General features: G+C 38.7%; 1 protein-coding gene across 1 annotated transcript in view; it reads left to right on the top strand.

Moving 5' to 3' along the window:
- Nucleotides 1-26,368, top strand: part of Scfd1 (sec1 family domain containing 1) — a 78,043-nt gene that overhangs the window by 35,269 nt on the left and 16,406 nt on the right. Inside the window, exons 14-19 of the mRNA XM_048415428.3 lie at nt 371-452; nt 9,156-9,252; nt 11,300-11,370; nt 13,025-13,104; nt 16,226-16,288; nt 18,074-18,149. Coding sequence (XP_048271385.1) covers nt 371-452; nt 9,156-9,252; nt 11,300-11,370; nt 13,025-13,104; nt 16,226-16,288; nt 18,074-18,149 — 469 coding nt within the window. The remainder of the gene's footprint in view (nt 1-370; nt 453-9,155; nt 9,253-11,299; nt 11,371-13,024; nt 13,105-16,225; nt 16,289-18,073; nt 18,150-26,368) is intronic.

Below are 26,368 nucleotides of genomic sequence, written 5' to 3'. Positions count from 1 at the left end.
GTCATTGTTGTTTTTGCTATTGCTACCGCTATTAATTCAGTTGGAATAGGTTTTCAGTACTTTTAGAATTATAGGTAGAAGCATGTTTCTGTTAATCTCATTTTATTCTAAACCCCGAAATGTTGGAAGCAGAGTGTGCAGCCATAGAAGTAATGAGCTGGCAGCAAACCACTGTAAGATAGTGTTCTGTGTTACTGAAGTGATGCATATGATCTGGGGTCCAGCCTGGGGCTCTAGTTGAATGGACGTCTTAGTCACTTTGGTTCAGTGTTCTGAGTTTCCTCATGAGCACCAGGCAGAGGTTTTGTTGAGGTCTGTGTTACTTTCTTAGAAATTTTGTGGTTAATTTTCGATTTTTTGTAACTTATAGTTCTTTGCCAGAACTCCTTGAAAAAAAAAGACTTATTGATCTCCATACAAATGTTGCCACTGCTGTTTTAGAACACATAAAGGTAAATGTAACTTTTTCCCTCCACAATCCACTGATTTCTGTTCCTATCTCATTGAGCGTCTCTTAACATTGTAAGGTATAATTACAGGAAGCAGCAGGGCTGTGTTCGTGTTCTGCAAATGAGGGAACCGGAAGACCACTTTACTAATTAGTGGTTGGGCTGCGGAACCGCAATACTAGCTCTACATTGACTGTTCTTACTGGTAATAAACAGCCATGTATCCAACCATCGGCAATGCAGACTTTTAATTCTGCATTGGTGGTTGTTCTTTGTGTTGGGCATGGTTTCACGGTGTGACTCGGGCTGGCCTCAGCCTTAGTGTATCCTTTTCTGTTGTGTTCCTGGTTGTTACTTCCCTTCTTGTCATCATGGACCAAGGGTCAGCGTCTAAATCAGTGTTTCTAACCATAACATAATATCAGTTGCCAATATCATTTTAGATTTTTCTAATAGTCTCATTAAAAGGGCAAAATAAGGAAAATTTATTTTCGTATATTGTACATAATCATAATGTCCATAATATTAGTATTTCAACATACATTCTGTTTATAACATGAAATACTTTATATCCTCTTTTATATATGATATCTGATAAGTTCATAGTATCTTTACGGGCATATCACATCTTAATTCATATCAGCCCCAAACTCCTGATCTCCCTGCCTTCACCTCCCAGGTACTGAGACTGTGCCCTCCAGTACCCAGCATAGAAATCCTTTTTAATTTGATACTGCTTAAAATACACTAAAGTACACTAATTACATGACTCATTTGTGTAACTTGATCCTGAAGTTTATGGCTTTAGACATCTGTTAGCTTAAAACACTTTGCTTTCTCTCATAAGACAGTGACTTTTGAAACAAATACATTGGAGCTTATCAGTATTGTCTTCATAGCTCTTTGCTTACTTATAGTTACCACACATGAGCTTGCTTGATGAGTTCTTCAGTATTTTGCTGTTGTTAGCTCTCAAGACATCCAGTTAAATCCTGTGGCCAAACGGACAGACTTCTGGTTTTAGAACATTTCGGTTAAAAAAGCTTACTTATTCAGTCATGTTTATTAGATGTGACTATATCTTTGATCATGCTCTAAAAATGCTCTAGTAAATATAACAATTTCTTCCTTCTTATAGAGTTTATATTGCAATGAAAATAAAGTAAATATCATGGAAAAAAGATGTCAGGAAGTGATCTTAGAACAGCAGAGAAGACGAATAAGAGGCGACAAAGAGCAACTGGCAGGCCAGGTCTGAAGCTAAGTGGTTAAGGAAGTAAGTCAGCCTTGATGGGTGCCATTGAGTGGAATTCTGAATCACTAGACGCAGCCAGGTAGTGCAGATCTCAGAGACGGCCATTCTAGGCAGAAGGAGTAATAGGTATAAAGTAATGGCCATGTTTGAGGGCCTGAAGCCTGCAGGGCTTTTCTGAGGAGATGGTGATAGAATAGGAAGTACAAAAGGTAAGGATTTCATTGTGATGGAGTCATGTGATATGTGTTTCAAATGGCAAGTGTGTTGAGGGAGAGGCAGAGAGCTCTGAAAATAAGCTCGAAGTAGAAAACGCTAAGAAAATGGTGACATATGAAGTACACTTCTCATGTGACAGTCCTTGGGATTGTCTTTTCACGCTATGATTTGGCTGCATCTTCAGAAATGGTTCATGCCAGTAGAGGGTGTCTGTGTAAGACAGTTTACTATGCCATCACTCCTGACCTAAGCAGTTCTACCTGAAAGACCCTATGCTTTTAGGAAAGGGCTTTGTCTAGGGTTGTTGATTCTTTAGAAAGGGCATCTTAGGCTAGAAGCTAATTTGTCACTCAAGAACTAGCATGCTTTTATATTTAAAAGACTTGTATGCAAGTAAACTGGTTGATCAGCAGTCAGCAAGTAGGAAAACCGTTACTCAGAGCTTTAAATTACAGAGTATGTAAAATAAATGAGCATTCAACAATAATCCTTTGTTAGATCAAAGTGAACTACTGCCATCACTTAAACCCTCAGAAGATTAGTAAACTTCATTGAGAATATTTCCCCAATCCTTATCCAGCTAGAGTGCCTTTTAATGTTCCACTGAAACATCAATTATAGGTGATGACTAGGACTTCTAAAAGGATCGGTTTCCTTGTGTCCTGCCTCAGAAAATGAAGGAAGGGAATATATAAAGCAACTGTAATCTAAACGTGTGTGTATGTGTGCATTTGTATATACACATACATATTTATAAGTAAAAAAGTGACAGACAGCTGTTGAAAACAATGCTCTGTGCAGTTTCTTCAGATGGGGGCAGGAGGGCTTTGAGAATAAATAGTCCTGTACTGACTTCCTGGTCCTGCTTAATTGTTCTATGTGCATATTGATTTTCAGTGTCTACAGATGAATTACAGTCCTGTTGAGTAAATCACATATGTACAAGTTACCCTGATGTAACAAATTCTATTAAAATACATGTATAGCAAAATTTAAATGTTTTTTTGGTCTATCAAGAGCCCTCTTTTAATGTTGGCTTTTTTTATCGTCAAAATATGCTTTTTTATGTAGAGTTCTCAGAGCATTCTAGAGATCTGAAATTGCTCATAACGAAGCATGCATATCACTCGGCAAACAATGCCCCATCCCCCTACACATGGTTACTACTCTTCCAGCCTGTTTTCATTAAGTTTGACTTTTTAGAGTTCACATATAAGTGACACATGTTAGATCTGACAGCATCGTGTTCTCAATGCCATCCGTTATATACGGTTTTTCTATACCTCCTATGCTTGTTGTAAGTGCAGGGCTTCATACTCCTAACAGTATATTTGAAGCACACGCAAAGTGTACTTACTCTTCTTTTGACATTGTTTTATATCATAAACATGAAGAAATAAGAGGGGAAGTTTCAACTGACATCACAAATGCCTTTATTAACTGTAGCCCTTCTGTTTATTGTCCTTTTTTAAGTTATTCTTATTTCTGTATTTGTGTATATGAGCACATGCATGCTGGTGTCGTCAGCTGCCAGAAGAAGATGTCAGATCTTTGGGAAGTGGAGTTGCAAGTAGCAGTGAGCAGTTGGGTGTGGGTGCTGGGAACTGAACTTGGTCCTCTGCAAGAGCAGTGGACACGCCTACTTGCTGAGCCATCTCTCCAGTGCCATGTCTTTGGGGTTTAATTATAGCCTTCATTTATTTTAGAGTAGTTTTAAGTTTACATTGGAAAAAAAAAAGAAAAAAGATTGAGCTTGCCTAGCATGTGTAAGGCATTGGTTCAATCAGTTGTACCACGATGTGGGATTAGATTGAACATAAAAACAGTTCCTGCATACCCTGCCATCACACCTAATATAATATCATCAATAGTTTCTCCCATTAGTAAGAGTTTGCATTCGTGTAGCATGTTTGGTAAATCATTATTAATATTTATGCATTCTTGTTAGCTTGAGTCCTCAATTTACCTTAGAATTTGTTTGTGATATCTGTTAACTAAGTTTTGATGACTGTAGGATGGATTACATCTACAGTCACAGTATCAGATGGGGTAGTCAGGATCACCCCGTGCCACTGTTGATCTTCACTTCTCCCTGCACCCTCATCTTCCGCTGGAGACCTGCAGCCATTGATCGCTGTGCTGTTTCTATACTGTCGTACTTTCTAAAATGCCATGGCACAATCATGTAGTGCAGACTTTTCAGATTGGCCTCTTTCACCTAACATACATTTAAGATTCCTCTCATCTTTTCATGGCTTTTAGCCCCTTTGTTTTAATCTCTGAATAGTATTCTGTTGTGTTGTGTGGTGGTGTTTTTGCATTCTCTAGCAATAAATGAAAGCTGTGCACTATATCCCTCTCAGCATCTGGTATTGTCAGTGTTCAGGAATTGACCATTCTAACAGGTACATACCTGTTAGATGATGGTATCTCATCATTTTAATTTCTGTTTCTTTATTTCCTCCTTAAAGGTCTCCATCATCCTCATAAAGTTACATTTAAAATTGTTTTCTTCTTCTGGATTAGGATGATTAGGTCTTCCTGTTAGATGGCCGCTGGTTTCTGGTGTTACCATGTTGGTTTTTAGGTTGTTGGATAAATTCTTGCATAGTGCCTACCCATCTCTTCCTTCAGTTGGTGACTGCAGTGTCTTTGTGTCTTGGTCCAATCCTTGCAGTGGCTGTCTGTGTCTTTGGGAACTGTTCTTAGTCTGCTCTGTACTGTCACCGTCTGTGTCTCAGGGAGCCACTGATGTCTCTCTTGGCCTGCCCTCTCTATTTTCTAAAATGATTTTATTAAGCTATACATTTTTCTCTGCTCCCTTCCCTTTCTCCCCCCTCCCCTTCAGCCCTCTCTTATGGTCCCCATGCTCCCAATGTACTCAGAAGATCTTGTCTTTTTCGATTTCCCATGTAGATTAGATCCAGGTATGTCTCTCTTAGGGTCCTTATTGTTGTGTAGGTCCTCTGGGATTATGATTTGTAGGCTGGTTTTCTTTCCTTTATGTTTAAAAACCACTTATGAGTGAGTACATATGATAATTGTCTTTCTGGGTCTGGAATACCTCACTCAAAATGATGTTTTCTACATCCATCCATTTGCCTGCAAATTTCAAGATGTCATTATTTTTTTCTGCTGTGTAGTACTCCATTGTGTAAATGTACCATACCACATTTTCCTTATCCATTCTTTGGTTAAGAAGCATTTAGATTGTTTTCAGGTTCTGGGTATGACAAACAGTGCTGCTGTGAACATAGCTGAGCACATGTCTTTGTTGTATGAATGAGCATCCTTTGGATATATACCCAAAAGTGGTATTACTGGGTCTTGAGGAAGGTTGTTTCCTAATTTTCTGAGAAATCACCACACTGATATCCAAAGGGGCTGTACCAGCTTGCATTCCCACCAACAATGCAGAAGTGTTCCCTTTACCCCACAACCTCTCCAGCATAAGTTGTCATCAGTGTTTTTGATCTTGGCCATTCTTACAGGTGTAATATGGGATCTCAGAGTTGTTTTGATTTGCATTTCTCTGATGGCTAAGGATGTTGAACATTTCCTTAAATGTCTTTCAGCCATTTTAGATTCCTCTGTTGAGAGTTCTCTGTTTAGGTCTGTACTCTATTTTTTATTTGTTCTTTTGGTGACCAATTTCTTGAGTTCTTTGTATATTTTGGAGATCAGTTCTCTGTCTGATATGGGGTTGGTGAAGATTTTTTTCCATTCTGTAGGCTGTCGTTTTGTCTCCTTTCTTTACAGAAACTTTTCAGTTTCAGGAGGTCCCATTTATTAATTGTTTCTCTCAATGTCTGTGCTACTGGGGTTATATTTAGGAAGTGGTCTCCTGTTTGGCCTGCTCTCTTGGTCCTGTCTGTGTAGTAGCAGGCTGTGTTTCAGAGTTCCACTGAGGTTGTGAGGGATAGGAGGGTTTGGGGACAGAGTGGGACTTAACAGCTTTCAGGGTCCAATGGTTGAAATAGAGGTGTTGGAGCAGCTGGCTAAAGAAGCCGAGCAATTCCCATTTTCTTGATGACATATGGCACATCTTTTCTTACTTTTCTGGTAAGGTATCATTCATGGATCTTGTCTTTGGTAATGTATCTGACAACTATAACCATAGCCAAGACTCTCTATTTTCTTGTAATAAACAGGTTTTTCTCCTTCTAGTTGTTTTGGGTGTTACTGTATGTGTGGTCCCTTTCAGTCTGTGCCTAGCTTTGTGTATGTGACTATTTACTTGTCCTAACACCATTTATTGAAAAGAGTGTCTCAGTTGTGTTGATTTTATCAAAATTTGATTAACTATATTTCTGTGGGTCCTTTTGGTGGGGTTTCTTTTCTCTTACAATGAACTGTTGGTCAATTATTTTATTAATACCACACTCAAATGATTATGGTAGCCTCTCAAATCTTGCAGTCAACTAATGTCATTCTTCCAAATTTAATCTCCTTCCTTAATCTGCTGGCTATCATACATCTCTTGCCACTCCATGTCATCACTAAAATTATTTGTTGATACCTTCACGGTAACTGACTTAAGCTTTGTATTAGGACTCTTAGGTCTTTGTGTCAAACCAGAAAGGACTGGCAATCTGACAGTGTTGGATGGTTTTCTCTGTGATCCTTTCTTGTAGTTTTTGATGCTAATATAATTGGTAGTTGTACTTTAGGCGTTCAGTTGTTCATGGTGCTATATAACTTATATCCTACAATTTTGCCAATATTTGCTTTTTAGTTCCAAGACTTTTTTCATGTTACTTCTTTGGGCGGTTTTGTCTTCTGCAACAGAAAGTTGTCTTGTTCCTGCTCATTCAGTATGCCTTTATTTCCGTCTCTAGTTGACTGACTTGCTAGGCCCTACAGTCAAAGGCAGTGCTAGGACATTCTTGCCTTGCTCTGGACCTTCTCATCACTACCATCCTGTTTTTTTAGAGAAGACTACAGAAATTTGTTTTTTTGTAATGTTTAGTAGAATTCAGTAGTATACCAGTGTTCCCTTCAGAGTCTAGTGTTTCTAGTTTTTGAAGGCAACTAATTTTCAGTGTATTAAAAAAAAATAGAGATAGACATATTCATAGGACCCTTTTTTCCTTAAATGAGTTTGGTAGATTTTATTTTTTTGAGTTTGTGAATACACAGTTGTTCAAAATTCATTTTTATCTCCTTAATGTTATTGATCCCTGAGAATAACTTTTCCTTTAGCATTTCTAGTTTTAGGAATCTGTCCCCTTTCTTGGGTTTCTTGTATAGACGATAGGAACATCGGTTTAATTGGTCTTTTCAAAGAATTGGCTTTTAGTCCCTATGCTTTTTGTCTTCATTTCTTGTTCGTTTTCCCCAGGTCTTCTGCTGCTTTGGTTGTGATTTTCTCTTCATTTTCTAGGTTTATCTTTAAGTGTTCAATACACTGCTTGAATACATTTAAACCGAACAGTTTCTGAAAGCCTTAGCAGTTTATATGTTTTCATAAAATAGTATCAATAATTAATATTTATTATTCTCTCAAACAAGACAGTGCATTTCTAGAAAGTCAAGCCCAACGAAGAGTGTCTAACTTCAACTTCTGTTACCTAACTTCTGTTAAGGGCCTTACTGAAAATCTGTTATTATTATTTAAAGAATAGGCAATCTTTCTACCTTAGGGACCCAAATTCCTGTTCTTAGTTTAAGAATAATTGGAAGGCTATAAACTTAGACCATACTACCTTAATAAATCATGGGACTGCTCTCATTAAATTGTATTTTAATGTCATATCTTGGCCATTAAAGTTGCATCACAAAACAGCCACATGAAATCCATAAATGTGAATAACACTAAATACTGCATTCTTACAGTAAACAGTTCATTCTAGCTTAAGACACAATGTAAGTAAATATATATATACACACACACACATACATATACATACACGCATATATATACATACACACAATACACACACATATATATACATCACACATACATAAACACACACACATATATATGTGCACACATACATATATACACACACATACACATACACACATATACATACACACACATATATATACATACACAACACACACACACATATACATACACACATACATATATACACGCATACATATATACACACATATACACACATATACATACACACATATATATACACAATACATATATACACACACATATATACATACACACACACACATTTAAAGGCAGTGTTTCACTGTGTAGCCTTGGCTGGCCTGGAACAGGTTATGTAGACAGGGCTGGCTTCAGGCTCACTGACATCTACCGTCTCTGCCTCTCTAGTGCTGAAATCAAAGGCATGCGATCACCATGTTGGCTACGTGGTAGTTTTTATAATGTGTCATAAAGTGATGCTTTTTAGAAAACCTTTCTGATCAGAATTTTCTTCAATTATACTACTCTCTGTCCTGAGAAAAGTGAGGTAACAAAGAAAGGATTAATTTTATCCAACAAGCTGAAAACTATGGGGAAAATGAATAGCTTCAGGAGCAGTGCAATAGTTGAGAGACAGGTCTTCCCAGGGGTCACTTCTCTGGTTGTCTTATTGCGCAGCACTGTATGCTTATGTGCACATTATGTGCCACAGAACCTGTGTGGAGCTTAGAGAACTAGTGTCACACACCAGCTCTTCCGTGCGCCCAGGAGGCCCGGAGTCACCAGACTTGATAGCAAGCACCTTTACCCAAGGAGCCATCTTGCCAGCCCCATTTTTAATTTAACTGTGTGAGTGCTTCAGGACTTTAAAACTATGGCCTTGTGTTCCACACAACAGTCCCGCACAGGACTGGGTTAAAAAGACCTTTACTGCTTCCTGTTGCTCACACATGAAATCCTTTCCTTAGTCTACCTCTCTTCAGATGGCCTGTTCTGTTGTGTCCTGAGATGACCCTACTGAAAACAACTAATTAGGAGTCTCCAGATCACTTCAGAACTCAGCTCAGAAACAATACAAGCAAAAAGATATATCACTAAGGGGTCTTGCTTGTTGAAAGAACACTAGAAATAACATAAGTAGGCTACCGTTCTGTCTGGTTAGGTTGAATGTGTGGATCCCCATGCTACAAAAGTAAACTCACAGCCCAAAATAAGAAACTAAGCAATGTCTAAATAAACATTTGCTTATATATTTGATCATAAAAAAAGAAATTTGTTAACAGAAGACTCTTACTTATATTTTTATTACTTACTATATTTTTACCTAATGTTTATTTTGAAATAGGCAAGAAAACTGGATGTATATTTTGAATATGAAGAAAAAATAATGAGCAAGACTACTCTGGATAAATCCCTCCTAGACGTCATATCTGACCCTGATGGTATGTGTCATAATACGTAGGGATGAATCTAGCATTTCAGTCCAGACAAAATTCAGCTAGGACTACTGTATTAGGCAGTTGTAATTACAAGGTAATTAAATAAGCGATTTTTCTGCTGAAAATCTTCAACATAGCAGTTCTTAAAATGGAAAAATTATTTCTAATTTAGTTTTTCTTTGGTAGTATTTGTAAATACTTTGTACTTAATAATGTGATATAGACGGCTATCAGTTTCTACTCTTTCCAGGAAGATTTGAATGAATAAAATTGAAAACAACATGTTCAGGGGGTGTTTTCTACTTCATTTTGGTTTGTCCCAGAGAATATCATGGGAAAAAAGTAACTAAAACTGAGTTCTACTTTAAATGTTCAGGAAGTACGCTTTTACAAACAGTGTGGCGGGCTTCACAAACTGCACTGAGGCGCTGGCTCGCCGGCTGGAGTGCTTGCCATCCCAGCCGACGGTCTGAGCAGCTCGGGCTCAGCACAGCCTGTCCTCCTAGTGCTGCGGGAAGAGACAGGGATCCTGGGCCTTGCCAGTCAGCTGCACCCCTATTAGATTCTGGCTAGCAAATAACATTTCCACTGGGACCCAGCTCAGAAGGAGCTGACCGGCTGGATAGAGTGGGGGAAATAGAAAAATGGAGTAGAGCATTTGTTGTGCCCGGAAACAAATAATAACAACAATGAAAAAGAAACGTGTCAAAAGGACCTAGACATCAGTTTGAAGCAGCTGCAGATCATGACCATTTGACCATCAAAGTATAAAGATAATAATAACTCATGGGTTAGAGCTCACAGAATAAAAAAGAAGCCGTGATTCCATATAGAAAAAAGAGGTGACATAATTGAAATTTTATAGGATGTTTACGTAGTTTTAGAGCACTGTGTTTATTAATGAGACTTGTCACTATGACAGATGCCTGAATCAGTTTAAGAGGAGGAAAAGTTTCATAGGTCCTGGTTCACAGTTGTCTGGTTCCATTGCTCTGGACCTGAGGTGACCCTGAGCATTGTGGCGAGTTACTGGTGGTAGAGCAGAACAGCTCACTCGATGGCCACCAAGCTAAAAGAGCAGTGTGTCTATGCAGCATATCCCAGTGATCTGCCTCCTCCAGAAAGCCCACCTCCTGCTTCTCATCATTTCCCAATAGTGCCGCGTTTTGTGAGTCTGTTGGGTCAGTCGCTCTCAAAGGCCTGTCAGCTGGTACATGGAATGCTTGGGACATTTCACATTCAAACCATAGTACGTCCCTAAGATACTTGTTAATTATAAAGAGAGAAGTAGAAATTTTACAATAAAGAACCATAGTAAATACCTCATTATTTAGCGCTGTCAGTAATGAAATATACCAGAATGGTATAAACCTAAGAACTTGACTAAACCTGCTGCTGAGCGCTCACATTCAGGATCTAAAGAAAAATTGAAGAGTGTCTGGATTCTAAATCCCATGAAGCCCTATGCTTCATCAGCTGTCACATTTAAATCCAGTTTTACTGTTATCTTGTAAATATATTCCATTTCATATTTTAATATAAAAGTGTGGTTTTTATGAACCTTGTAGTAAAATAAATCTCCTTGGAGAGCACAGATTTAGGAAATAAGGCTTTGGGCTTAGATGATTTCATTTAACCAGCGGATCTCATAACCCACACCTAGGGCGGTGATGCCTCTGACTCAGACAGCCCTACTTCCCAGGTATCCTGAGGTAACGTGCAAGCCTTCCTTGCCATCTGAAAAGATGGTATTCGTAATTGCACGCTTACCCTGTCCGTATCCCTTCTTTGCTTTTGTAGTTTATGCCTGAGGATAATCTCAGCCTCTAGGCAGTTGGGAGACCAAGGAGGTGTGTCTGTGGTCACTCCTCTAACCCCACCTTTCCCCTGCTCAGTCTCACATGCTTGTGGTCTTAGTACTTCGTGCTTCATCTCAGCTGAATAAGAACCACATTTTGTTTTGTTGTGACTTTTAAAGTTCTTCTAAGTTATAATTATGATGCACAATAATCACAATTATAAGTCTTTTTTCATTTCTCTTCTCATGTAGCAGGAACTCCTGAAGATAAGATGAGGCTGTTTCTTATCTATTATATAAGCACCCAGCAAGCACCTTCAGAGGTACGTCCATTGGCACTGTTGAGAGGAAGGGGTGCTCATTTGTAGTTACCAGTTAGTTTCAAAATAGAAATGAAGAGTCATTTATTTTAAAAAATTATAAAGGCAGATTCTGTTTACTGCAGAACTTTATATCGATATTTTTGTCACCACTTAGGAAGTACCTGACCACTTTTAAGTGCTCAAAATTCTTCTGCAAAATAACTGTTCTAAACCAGTTAGTCCAGTTTGCTGGGCTTTTCTGAAGGTTGGCTTCTTATAATTTTATACGATTTCGATTGATCTAAACTAGTGACTGTTACAGAGCGTGCCCTGTATTAGATGTTCTGTGAGTGAGAGTGGGTTGGAGACCATGGGTTCTTACGTTAACCAACTACAGCTTTGTGTGATAAACTGCAAGCATAAGAACCCCCAAGATACCATTGAGAGATAATTCTTAATACCAGTTTTGTTGTTACTGTTTTAAGTTACAAAGCTTCAAAATATTACTAGCATGTTAAATCAGTGTTCTCTTAGGGCCCTTATAGTTTGCTGCAGACCGTATTTCCCACTTAACTCTTCTAACTAATGTAGAAAGAGTGTGGTTCTTCTTTTCTAGAAATAGCTTTCTCATCAGTGGAGGTTTATCTGTTTTTTAGACTCTGATGTACTATTTATAATATTTTAAGGATATTTTTTCCAAACCTAATACAGCTTTAATTGGACTACCTGATTTTTAGTAAACTCTAGTGATCATTAAGAGACTTAAATCATGATTACCAATATCAGCTTAATTGTCCTGAAAAAGCAAAGAAGTTAAGATCTCTGGTGGATGGTGAGCTTAAAAGTTTTCCCTTGGCAGGCCTGGGAGATGGCTTGGTTGTAGTATGCTTACTTATTATGCAAGCGTGAGGCCCTGAATCTGATCCTAGCATCCATGTTTTAAAAGAAGCCAGATGTGCACCTGCAATCTCTGCAATGGGGATGGGAAAACAGGAGGATCCCTAGGGCCTGCTGGCCACCAGTCAAGCTGACTCCATGCCTCGTGTTTCAGTGAGAGACCCTGTCTCAAAGAAGGCAAGGAGTGACTGAGGAAGCAGCTGACTTCAGTCTCTGCGCCCCACACTCGGACACAAGAACACATGCAGTCCTCACTTCCTTTCTGTAGCGGAGTCACCATGGTGCTAGGCTCCTTTAACTTACACAAACTGAACCAGACTTGCTCATCAGGGGATAAAGAGAACAGGGGAGGAAGAAACAATTTTAAAATGAGAGGACAGCTGTTCTTCGGCCATGACTGTGAGTCCTACAGCGAAAATGAGAAGAGAAGCCTGAGACCAGGCATCTCAGGCTGTGTCGCTCTCGGTATTTCTGATTTGAATCACTTCTTTAGAGCTTGTTCTGAAGAGAGAAAGTCCATCTTAGCAGTAGAGGATAAAGGTGATGAGCCCCTGCAGCATGACAGGATATCACACTTACACTTAGAGGGCTCCCTTCTCTTCTGTGACGTGTGCTCCAGATACTCACTGGGTCGTCATTTATGGTACATCCACCTGGTGTGGGTGCCTGCCATCTAACCTCGTGCCTTTTTATTACAATCTTGATTAATCAAGTAGCAGCTAATGCAGTTTTCTATGGAAGTGTGGTGTTTTATCACAGAGTTCTTTTCTTGTTGCAGGCTGATTTGGAGCAGTATAAAAAGGCTTTAACAGATGCAGGATGCAACCTTAGCCCTTTACAGTATATCAAACAGTGGAAGTAAGTTGTAGCTCCTTTTCTTTTGCTGTTACTTAAGGGTTATAATTCAAATTTTGTTCCCAAGAAAATAGGAATGCTGGTAATAAGGCTAAACAGTGTCATGGTGAATTTTTATGTCTAGTGCGTAGCATTTCCTTGTCTTGCCCACCATATGCACAGCTTAAAGCCACATAAAATAGGGATACCTTTTATCCTCAGACAAGCTCTAGTTTTCTTTACTGATTGATGTGTTGAGAAAGTCAGAGACTGAAATCTTTTTGATCAAATGTCTCAAAACTACTAACTAGCAACCAGGTCAATACCAAATTTAAAAAACATTGTGCCAAGAAAATGGAAAAATTAATTGGTGTATTTATAATCAGCTAGTAGGAATATAAATTTTGATGATTTTCCAGAATGCTGTAAAAGGTTTTGACCCCCTACTGCTTTTAAGGATTTATCCAAAGAAGTTATTGGAACCATAAAATTTTAGCAGTGAAAACCAACCTAAGTGTCCAGCAGTGAACTGGGTAAATAATAACGGTACTTTAGGCTGGCATGGTTCACGTGGATTATGAGGCACTCCCGTAATCCCAGAATCTGAGAGGCGGGGGGGGAGGGAGGGGAGATTCATCACAAGGTCAATAGCAGCTTGGGCTATTTATATAGCAAGACCTGGCCTATCTGTCCATCCGTCCTACAGTTGTAGCATTTTTATAAGATAGAATCCAACTGGATAACTGAAAATCATGATAGAAGACTTAATGATTGGAACCATTTTGAGGATCCTGGAACAAACCTCATGAATGCCAAAGGATGCTAATTGGGAGCTTGATAGGAGGACCTGCACTGTCATTGAATTTACATTTGTTAAAGGAACGGTTAATACTCAAATGAAAGAATGATGTTAACGATACTGAATGATTCAGACAGTCAAACTGAGTGATAAGACCTTAGCCAATGTCTACCTTTGCTTAGCAGAGAAAATTTCTGGGTAGGTACATTTGAGCCAAAATTAGGTTAACGTTTGTACAGTTTGACCCACCTGTATGTGTTCACACACGCATATATTTGGTCATGTAGCTGAAATGCGTGTACCTGCCTGTAGCTCCACTGCATCTGTTTTCCTTTCAAATCTCCACAACAAGCATTGCCTTCAAAATGTTTTTTGCATCACTTTTCAGACAATAGATTAATAGTCTCCATTGTGCATAGCAAAGGAAACACAGCAGGTTCTTAACAGTAGTTTTTCTCTAGAGGGTGCTGTGGAGTGCCCTTTATTATCCATGCTTTTGGTGACATTTTGAACTTTTCTTCTATTTGACCATATTCTTGCAATAGAAAAAGCAAAAAAGTTGACTGTGGGACAGTGTGTCATTGTTCTTTTTTTGTTAAATATGAAGTTTACTAAACAGTGTTTGGAGTTATTGTGGGAAAGACAATTGTTTCATGCAGTTAAAATATGTTTATTCTCTAATTTGTAACATTTGTTTACTTTCCAGTTGTAAACAAATAATATAATTTTAGGAAATTGAGAAAGATATAAAGAGGAAAAACTGAGTCAGCAAGATGACTCAGCAGATCAGGCACTGTAATGTGAACCTGGTAACCTGAGTTCGGTTCCCTAAACCCTCTTAAAAGGAGAAAGGGAGACTTGACTCTGCCAAGTTGTCCTTTGATTCCATGCGTTCACCATAGCGTACATGCACATGAAACAGTAATATTTTTTTTTAAAGAAAAGGAAAATTGTATTTGTTCCAGAAATCATGGTACAACCTGTAGTTCCAGCACTCAGGAGATTGAGGCAGATGTCAGGGACGTGGCCAGCCTGGGTGGGCTACATAATGTCACTGTCCAGAAAGGAGGTGATGTTTGCACGGCCACACTTTTTGCTGAGTTGGCGTTGCATCGTTGCATCTCATCCTGCTTGCTCCAGCACCTAGAGGCCCGCTGAAGCTGGTGTTGTCAGGGCGCTCCACCCTCCTCCTAGTTAGGTTCTAGTAGAGAAAGCCCCCTGACATTTTCTATTTATAACTTTGTTTATGGCCCCATTTGTGAACAAAACTGAAAGCTTTGCATTTCTCTCTTGTTAATGCTAGACTTTGTCAGGACAGAAGGTGAACATTTTTAGCATTTTAACTACTACATTGTTAGTGATTCCTTCTTTTTTCACTCTTAAAACATCCTTTGGGTCTCTGCCCACCCCCCTTGTGCACAGCATATAAAGTAGCTGAGAGCCATGAAAAAGATATGGTTGATATAATGTGTGTAGTGTGCTGATAGTATGTAATGGACCAGGATTGCAAAAGGATGCTGACTCTCGTTTTGCTCATCCGTGTTGCATTTTGCACACATCTGTAATGGGAAGAACATACATCAGCATTTTGCAGCTGCTTCCCTCTCAGTGCCTAGAGTCTTCGGGGAACATCTGGTATTTGCAAATTGTGTAGAGAAATGTGAAAACATTCTTGGAGGAAGGTATATTTTTAAAATACACCTAAGTGCTATCTTTTCCTCCAATTTTTAGTTTCCCCAATCATACTTAAAAGAGATTCTAAACTTTTAAGAAAAAGTTGAAAATACATAACCAGGTGCAGTTACATGTAAAACTGCGTGGTTTGTAATGTAACTGGGGCGGGGGGAGCACATCTTTCTATGTAGTGACTGATGAGAAAGGGGGTGGGCTCTGAGCTGAGTCCCTAGAGGAAACGTGACATTTCTTCTCCTGAACTCCCCAAAGGACAGCCTGAGCAGAGAGGTCTGCAGGGAGCAGGAGTGTGTGCTGCCCAGCAGTGAGCTGAGCTTAGCTGCTGCAGATCTTCCTCCTGCCTGGGTTCTCTTGGTAATGCTCACATAGGAAGAGACTTCGCTTCTGGCTCCTGCTTGTTCCTGCAGTGCTGCTGCTGGGACCCTGGGCCTGGCACTGCTGTGGTGTTCTGCTACTGAGCTGCACCCAGCCCTGCACTGGCATGTTTTAGGGAATCTCACTGTTTGAATGATGGCTGTAATATAACTAGTTGAAAAATAATAATTTTTTTTAAAAAATCTGCACATCTTAGAAGTTAACCAGTAAATCTTTTAATGCCAAGATGCTGGATGATAACTCTGTCCACTTGTAAGTATAAACCTCCTTATTTCATAGGGCTTTTGCCAAGATGGCCTCAACTCCCGCCAGCTATGGTAGCACTACCACTAAACCAATGGGGTAAGTATGCTGATGATGTTGGTTCTTTGTACTCCAAACTTTAAACGTTCATGTCTTAAAATCACAATATCTGCCACCTTCCAGAAAATTCCCTTAAGACTTGCTTGAGTAGTTTTCATCTCTTTAAAATGTAAGGGGGTGTCTTTCACACGGTATGAACAGTTGGTTTAAAATGTAAGGGGGTGTCTTTCACACGGTATGAACAGTTGGTTTAAAATGTAAGGGGGTGTCTTTCACACGGTATGAACAGTTGGTTTCATATGCTTCTGTCACACCTTTTGGTTTTAGAAACTGCGAGGCTCAAACTATTTTGTATTGCTATTGATAGCCATAACATAGATTTTTAAAGCTAGTTGCTCAAGACCTAACCATGACAAATTCAGTCCTGCGGGCTAGGGAATGACTCCTCACCCTAGGGCAGCTCTCAATCCATGGGTCCCAACCCCTTTGGGGGTCAAATGACCCTTTCACAAGGGTCCATATATATCCTGTATATCAGGTATTTACATCACAAATCATAACTATCAAAATTACAGTTAGGAAGTAGCAACAAAATAATTTTGTGATTGGGGGTAACCACAACACGAAGAACTGTATTAAAGGGTCACAGCATTAGGAAGGTTGAGAACCACTGTCCTAGAGACTGCTGTAGTGTTTGTGTGTCTTTTCCAATTTGCTGAACAAGGCAATTGTGGCTACTCTTTTCTATATCACACATATTTCAAATTTCTAATTTATTTTTGAATCTGGCATAAAGTATGAAGCCCGGAGGAAACGATTTATCATGGTTTCAGCTGGGCTCCCCTCTGGTGGTCCTGAACCCTGCCGCCCCACTCATGGAGGTACCTGCAGAAAAGACGTCCCTTCGGAGCCATGCATCCCATCCTGGTCACTTCTCTTATTTCTGTTAATGGAGGATTTCCATCCTGTTCCTCTTAGTAACACAGGGGAGAAAGGGCAGGATAAGAGAGAGGAAAATAATTCCTATGATTTTAAAAATAGATTTGCCAGTATCATGTCTTTAAATCATATAAAATACATAGAGCCTAAGGTTCCTTACATATTTTGTATTTGAGGATATTAATAAAATATTATTTAAGAAATAATGTGCTTTAAGAAAATCTTGGCTAAATTGAAAACTGTTCCTAGCTTTCTTATACAGTGTAGAATTATTCTTACAAAGTATCCTTTGATCCTTATATGAGACTGTGAAGCAGAACTGTTAACTAGTATGGCAAATAATTGTGAGCATTGTTTGTTCAAAGTTCACAGTTGAGGCAGCAGTCACTCTTTATTGTGCTTACCATTTTTACATGGTCGGTTTTCTGTCCACGTGACGGAATCGGATCCAGCTGCCGTGATAGAGCCCAGCAACACTTGACCTGTTTGTAATATTGACAGGCAGGGTAGTGTTACGTGTGAGTGAACGCCAGAAGCAAAGTCTGAATTACTGTTTTTCATCTGATTGTTTTTGCATTAAAACAATCAGAAAGGTGGAAGATTCTTAAATTATAATTTACCAAAATCTATGAATAAGGCTAAGCAATGAAGATGTTTATATCGTTTATATAAAGTTTTATATAGTTTTAATTATTATTTAACACCATTTATTAAGTAAAACTGCAGCAGTGATATCCGTAGAAGCAGAATGCCCAGTGTTGTTTTATGGAAATGAGATGCAGCACAGTGAGCAGCCTGTGGTCTGTAATCGGCCACCACTGTTTGAGGAGCAAACTGTACAGCAGTCGATACTCAGTGTGTCTTCTTTGTCTTTCGCCCTAACAGTCTCTTATCGCGAGTCATGAATACAGGGTCACAGTTTGTGATGGAAGGAGTGAAGAACCTGGTACTGAAGCAGCAGGTGAGCACCCTTCACGGAAAGCACTCCTGCCCTGAAATATATAGCTTTAGGCGTCACTACTTCCATCCACAGTGTAAATTCCTAGAATTAAGAATTTACTTACAAATCAAAGGGTATGGACATTTTAGTTACTTCTAATAAATATTGCCAAATTATTCCCTAGCAAAATCTGTCTGTCTAGAAATGTATCTTAAATTCATGGAAGCCCATTGTGACCCTGCGCTGTCCTGATACCTAAGTGTCTAGGGGCACTTGCACTGGTGGGGGTCTAGGAGAATTCAGAAGTAAAAGAGGCATCAAAAGAGACTGCAGAGATAGAGGCTTAGAATACTGTAACTGTGCTACTTACATCTATAAGGATTGTTCTGGCTTTTTAATTTTTAAATTTTCATTATAGAGGCCTATGTGGAGTTGGCTCTCTCTTTCCACCTTTACCTGGGTTCCAAGAATGGAACTGGGGTCACTAAGCACCTTTACCTGCTTGAGCCTTTTCATCGGCACTAAAAAGATTGTTTTGAATTGTTTTTATCAGAATAAACATTGTAAGCTATAAATAAATTAGACAAGAATTAAATTGACCAATAAGTTAAAAAATTAATAGAATTCGCAATGTTCTGTTTACAAGGTCACTAATAAGAGCTTTTTGTATTTTGTTTTTTGGGCAGCATGAGTTTGTGCATTCTAAATATCAACCCACACAATAGACAGTGGCATAAAATTTACAGACTTGAGTCTATTTTTGTGAGAATAATTACACAAGAATGTGGTGATAATATAAACACAAATTGCAGAATTTAGAAATCACCACCGACTGACACATCTTTAAAAAAATGAATTTGCAGGAAGTGAATTTACAAGCAATGGAATGCACCAGCTAAAGCTGGAAAGATAAAGCTGATTGAGCATGTGATCTCTGTTCAGGATTATTATTTAAGTAAGAAAACTCAAAATTTTATGCAACTGAAAATTTGAACTCTGAATATTGTATAATAACCATTTCACAGTATAAGTGGATATCATAACACTACATTGTACAGTTTAAATGTCGAGTAATGGCGAATCAATCCCACACCAGTTAGGTTTTAAAGGGGGTATTTGTTTTGGGGGGTAAAACTTACATACACACAAACCGTCAGGAAAGTAGCCTAGTTGCTGGAGCAGGAACCGGAACCAAGCACCGGAACCAAGCACCAGAACCAAGAGGCCGAGCCAAGGCTTGTGGCTCTTTTTTAAAGAGAAATATACCATGCCTCAGTGGGCTGGTATTTCAGCGGTTAAGGCGCTCCCACAGCACCGTGGGCTCGTACTTCAGCGCCTATTGGCTGAAGGAGCCGAAGGTACTCCCGCAGCACCTCCCCCTTTTGTTCTAAGCCTACTATGAAATTATATACAGTAAGTACAAACCTACAAAATTATATACAATAAGTACAAATATCCTATTCTAACTAGCTAAAGTCTTGTATAATATATAACTTGGCCAAGTCATGAGAGGAAAGTAGCTACATTTATCTAGTCTTCAACCCCATAGAAGATCTGAGAAGGGAAATAATGTTACTTGAGTAATTAGGAAGTGCAATCAAAGAACTTCCAAAACATGCAACAAATCACAGAGACAACTGGCTACCTGGGCAATCACCAAAGACCTGTTTGCAGCGTTGAAGCAACCAACTTTGACTAAGGCCTAGAATAACTGACAGATTTTTTTAACAGGCAAGAGATTTTTCAAAACCATCTTACCCTGTCTTGGCAAGGTTTAACAGTTCTGTTTATCCATTTCCGGATTTTGTCCATTTCCAGATTTTAACAGGCAAGAGATTTTTCAAAACCGTCTTACCCTGTCTTGGTAAGATTTGACAGTACTGCTTATCCATTTCCGGATACCGTGTATTTGTCAGTAGTTGAGGTATGGGCAGTTCCTTGCCCAGAGGCCGGTTTTGTCAAGAAGACAAGCTCCAAGTGGAGTGTCTTTGGTGCTCAACTATCTCTCGGGAATAGGTCAGTGTTGCCAGGAGTGATGGTGTCTCACTACACAGAACTCTAAGATTAAATTAAATGCCATTTTCTACAGCTCTTCGAAGAGGTTGAAGACTATTTATACAGAATATAATCTCTATGTATCTAAAGAACCTGATTAGTCTAACCATAAATATGACAGACATAGATGACTATTGATCTACAATTCTTAACATGTATCTAACTTAAAGACTAAGAGAATAAACAACTGTGCAATAAATGAGGACAATGACCTCCAAATGTAAACAATAAATATCAATACATAAACAATATGTAAGTATCTTAATCAGAGGTAGAAATGTACACTGCAATATGGTATACATATATCAGTACAATATATATTAATACATAAAAAATGTTTTAAACAGGTAGAAGCATGCATACATACAATATTCAATATAATTTAACTTTGTATCCATATACAAAAATCTATGCCGATGTAATTATCTATAAACAATAACTCACAAATACCATTATTATCTATCCAATTTTCCCTCTTTTTTTTTTTAAAAAAGATCCCTGAGCTTATAAAATTCCTTTCCCAACTCTCAACCGTATACAGATTATAATCAATCCCTAAACATTGTTCCTAAACCTGAGGACAAACTTTGCTGAGAGAGGGGACATCATCCTCTAGAATTACTTCCAGCTGTCATGGGGGTGAGGTTCTTTCTGGAGGATCCTGTGAAAGTAAAATGATGGTTAAATTTCAAGATCAATGTCTTTTAAAATTGCAAACAGTCTCTGAGTATTTTGTGGAGGTCTGGCCAGAATGTTGTACAAGATGTGCACCATTTAAGCTAACCAAGTTGGAATCATCTGTGCAGCTGATACCCAAAACAGGACTTGTAGCACTATCAGTATCATGACGTCATATCAACCGAGTGGAGTTGTTGTTACGGGGGTCCCATCTTCTTCCTGGAAATTTCAAAAGTCAGTGCAGGAAATACTCATTGTTCATTGTGGAAAACTTAAACATTAATTATATAGACATAAACAAACATATATTCAATGAAAGGTATGATAGACATATTCAATGAAAAGTATGATAGATATGAAGAAAAGCAAAGATGTTTTCTAAACTCATATTTCTTTCTGTCATATCATGGCTCTTGACATAAGACAGAAACTCCAGAAACTCTGGGTTTTTCTCTTAACATCAGGCTTGGAATTAGAGAGGGAGCAAGCCAAGAGTCCAACTCCAAAACCAGCTCTATAAATTCAGAAATACGATTTAGTATATTCCAGAGCTTCATACTCACAGAACCTATTCAGTTTTCTTGATAGTCCATATTGGGTAGTTGGACCAATCTGTCAGTATTTTTCCATCTGTCAGTATTCAAAGATCCAGGGTCCCTTGAATTTTTCAAAGACGAGTGTTTTCCTGTGAAGACAAGAACAGAACCCTGCCCCCATTCTATGTTTTTCTTGCCATCATCATTATATGGTCATCATCATTGTAGATGTTATCATTTCTCCTTTCCAAGAGGTTTCTTCTCTTCAGATCTAACCTTTATTAATTTTGATGGTATCCACAATTTTTCTTCTCCTGTGGAAACAAGAACAAAACCCCTTCCCCAACGTAGCACATCTCCTGGCTTCCATTGAGAGGTCAGCACATCCTTGATATAAACCGGTTGATTTAGTTCAGCAGACTTTTCTGTTATCCAATATCTTTCTGCCACTGTTGTTCCCTTCTCATTAGCGTTAAGAAAATTCAAGGTTAATAAGGCATTATGTAATCTATTTCTGGGAGCATTTTCCACCCCTTTCTGTTTATTTAACATATCCTTTATAGTTCGATTTGATCTTTCTATGACTGACCTGTAGGATTGTATGGTATACCTGTAACATGCTTAATATTATAATAAGCAAAAAACTGTTTCATTTTCCTAGAGACATAAGCTGGACCATTATCTGTTTTTATTTGTGCAGGTATACCCATAAAGGCCATAACTTCTAATAAATGTGTGATTACTGAGTCAGCTTTTTCTGAGCTTAAAGCAGTTGCCCACTGAAAGCCTGAATAAGTGTCAATGGTGTGATGTACATATTTTAATTTTCCAAATTCTGCAAAGTGGAACACATCTATCTGCCAGATTTCATTCCTTTGAGTACCCTTCGGGTTAGTCCCTGCAAGTACTGGTGTTTGGTTGTATAAAGAGCAAGTAGGGCATCTCTTTACAATCTCCTTAGCTTGTTGGCATGTAATGGAAAACTCTTTCTTTAAACCTTTGCTATTGATGTGATGTTTTTTATGAAATTCTGAGGCCTGCAACACACTTCCAATCAATAATTGATCAATTTCTGCATTTCCTTGTGCTAGAGGACCTGACAGACCCGTCTGGGACTGGATGCGTGTTATGTACATCGGACAAAGCCTATTCCTGATTATGTCTTGTACCTGGATAAACAATAAAGTCAACTCTGTATCATCTGGTATAAATTCAGCAGTTTCAATATGCAAGATAACTCTTTCTGCATATTGTGAATCTGTAACAATATTAAGAGGTTCTTTAAAATCCCTTAGCACCATAAGAATGGCATATAATTCTGCCTTCTGAACAGAAGTATAAGGGCTTTGTTCCACCTTACTCAATTCATCTGATTTGTAACCAGCCTTCCCTGATTTATTAGCATCAGTATAAAATGTACGAGCTCCAGTTATTGGAGCATCACATACAATTTGAGGAAGAATCCAAGAAGTTCTCTTTATAAGGTTAAGTCTACCGCTTTTTGGATAGTTGCTATTAATTTCTCCCAAAAAATTAGCACAAGCCCTTTGCCATGGTTCATTGTCTTCCCATAACTTTTTTATTTCATCAGTAGTGAAAGGCACTATAATTTCTGGTGGGTCTATACCTGCTAGTTGACGAAGTCTCAGTTTACCTTTTATAATTAATTCAGAGACCTTTTCTACATAAGTTTTCAATTTTTTACTTGGTTTGTGTGGTAAAAAGATCCATTCTAAAATAGTATCTTCCCTCTGCATTAAAATTCCCGTAGGAGAAATTCTGGAAGGCAACATGACTAGAATGCAACTAAGATTTGGATCCACCTTATCTACATGTGCCTACTGTAATTTTTCCTCAACCATCGTCAGTTCATTTTCTGCTTCAGCTGTTAATTCTCTGGGACTATTCAAATCTTTGTCACCATCTAAAGCTTTGTTTAAATGAATTATTAGATCAGTCTACAACAGCCGGTTGTAGACTGGAAATGTCTCCTAACAATCTCTGAAAATCATTAAGAGTCCGTAACCGGTCTCTCCTAATTTGTGCCTTTTGTGTCCTAATTTTCTGTAAACCTATTCTGTAACCTAGGTAATTAACAGAATCTCCTCTTTGAATCTTTTTCAGGAGCAATTTGTAATCCCCATTTAGGCAAAATTATCTTTACTTCCTCAAACATTCTTTCTAAAGTATCTATGTTTGAATCGGATAGCAAAATGTCATCCATGTAATGGTATATTATAGATTTAGGGAATTGCTTACGTATTATTTCCAATGGCTGACTTACAAAGTATTGACACAGGCTGGGGCTATTGAGCATTCCCTGTGGGAGGATAGTCCACTGGTATCTCCTAGTAGGCTGGGAGTTATTATAAGTAGGCACTGTGAAGGAAAATTTTTCTCTATCCTTTTCTTGTAATGGTACGGTAAAGAAGCAATCCTTCAAGTCAATAACTATAAGAGGCCATCCTTTGGGTAACAGAGAAGGCAGAGGAAGTCCAGACTGTAGAGGGCCCATAGGTTGAATTACCTTGTTGACAGCCCTTAGATCTGTCATCATTCTCCATTTGCCAGATTTCTTTTTTACAACAAACACAGGAGAATTCCAAGGGCTAGTGGACTCCTCAATATGTTGAGCATCTAATTGCTCCTGTACCAGTTGTTCTAAAGCCTGCAATTTATCTTCAGCTAAAGGCCATTGTTTAATCCATATTGGCTTTTCAGTTAGCCATTTTAAAGGTAGGGCTGTAGATACCTCTAAAGGTTTGTTAGTTGTTTTATGTTCTTGTACAGCCTGAATGGCTGGTGACCTTTGTGCATAGTACTTTATTACATCCTTCACAGAATCATGACTTCCTGAGACTACAGGAATGTTAATCTGGGTATTCCATTGTTGTAGCAGGTCATGGCCCCATAAATTTATTACAATATCAGCTACATATGGCCTTAACTTTCCTCTTTGACCCTCTGGCCCAATACAGTGAACCCATCTCGTGCTTTGTTTAACTCGAGATATGGTTCCAATTCCTAGTAATTGAACATCTGCCTCTTGAAGAGACCAATTTGGATGCCACGATTCTGGAGTGATGATACTCACATCTGCTCCTGTGTCTATCAAGCCAACAATCACAATTCCAATTATACGTACTCTCAGCTTTGGTCTCTGATCATTTATAGAAGTTTGCCAAAATACACGTTTCTTATTTCCTAATTGAATTTCTGACTTATCCTCCAAATTTGCATCATTTAGAACCTTATGATCTTGTACAGAAGCTTCTAGAGTTTTTAATTTTCCTGGTGTGACATGTCCTCCACAGTTACTGGGAATGACTGGGCCACTTTTGGCTTGGGGGGCCTGCGAGAGGCCCCTCAGGGAGTTTCCCGATGGTATCGGGTTGCCTTGTCTGTCTGGTGTTGGTCTGCATTCATTCATCCAATGTCCTCCTTTACCACACCTCCTACATATACCTGAAGGCCGAGGTTTCCTATTCCTGCCATTCCCAGATGAAGTGTTATTCCTAGAAATACCTTGCCTGCAATCCCTTTTTAGATGTCCAAATTTACCACAATTAAAACATTTGGCAGGTTGATGTCCCCTCATCGCTTTGGAAATCACTTCTCCTACCCAAGATTCGTCATCATAATTAAAGGTCTGAAAATTCATGGTATGCTGGATCCATTCATCCATAGGTGCTGATCTAGACCTTAAAGGCCCAATTATCTTTTTTCATTCTAAGTTTGTATTTTCAAAAGCCAGTGATTCAAGAATTAGTCATCTAGCTTCTGGATCTGTTATTCCTGTGTTCAGAGCCTTAATTAATCTTTGCAAAAAGTCCCTGCCTAACCCTAGTATATGACTCTACCTTTCTTCCTGGCTCTGGTAATCTACCCCAGGCCTTTAAAGCTGCCTTGTGGCACAGAGACAATACTTCATAAAGAGCTTGGACCTGTGGATCAGCGTAAGCTCCTATGCCAAGATTTTGATTCTGTGAAACCTCCACCCCTTTTGCTCTTCCTTGCTGTTACATATGTTTGGATTCTTCCTTGAAATAAACTACAAACATCAAGGAAGGTCCATCTTCGAGGACTGCTGAAGCTAACTGTGAGAAATCGTGGTGGATAGCCTTGACATTAGAAGCCCAAGTCCTTATCATTTCCTTAACAAATGTAGAGTGCAAGCCATAATTAACAACAGCTTGCTTAATTTCCTTTAGGTCATTCCTACTGGTGTCCATCTAGATTCTTTGGCTCCCTTTTGAGCCTTTAAAAGTTGATGCTTTGTCAGAATAAATTACAGGGTATGTCGCTAAAACCCTGGGTAAGCCAGTTCTAACAGGTAGTGGTGGCATTGTATCCTGCCCTTGTGTCTTCTCACCCAGATCATCAGTTCCAATAATTTTTTCAATCATTTCAAATCTTTGTATCATCATCTCTCTTAAATCCTGAATCTCCTGACCTGCATGTCTTTCTAGTGATTTCACTAATGTATCAATTTTTTGGTCCCCATTCTGCACTTGTGATTCCAAGGTCTTAATGGTTTCTTTCAAAGATAACATCTCCTCCTTGAACTGCCCCTGGATATCATGTAAATTGCCATTCTGGAGGTATATTCTGTCTGTTACCTTATCAACACTCTGTGATAACTTTTCAAAGTCAAATTCAACAGCTTGGATCCTTTCAGGTAATTTCCTAGTATCCTTAGATAAGGAGTCAATTTTGCCTATCATAGTATTAATCCTATCAATTAATGCCACATATTCCCACAATGATATAACATTAAGAAGGAAACTAAAATCTAATAACCAGTAAATCGAGGTACCTCCATAGGCATATAGGCCACTTGTGATTTCTACCAAAGTGGCAGCAAAAGCTGCAGCTAGAGTCCCATTAAAAAAGAAACCTGCCATTTTACCTGTCAGCCACCAGATGGGGATGTCTCCGAGTCGTGACTGGAACCACTGTAGGCCTCACAAC

Source organism: Myodes glareolus, chromosome 11, assembly GCF_982192425.1.
Source record: "Myodes glareolus chromosome 11, mMyoGla1.1, whole genome shotgun sequence".
NCBI lineage: Eukaryota > Metazoa > Chordata > Mammalia > Rodentia > Cricetidae > Myodes > Myodes glareolus.
Note: the sequence above shows the minus strand (reverse complement) of the source record. Positions and strands in the feature narration are given on the sequence as shown.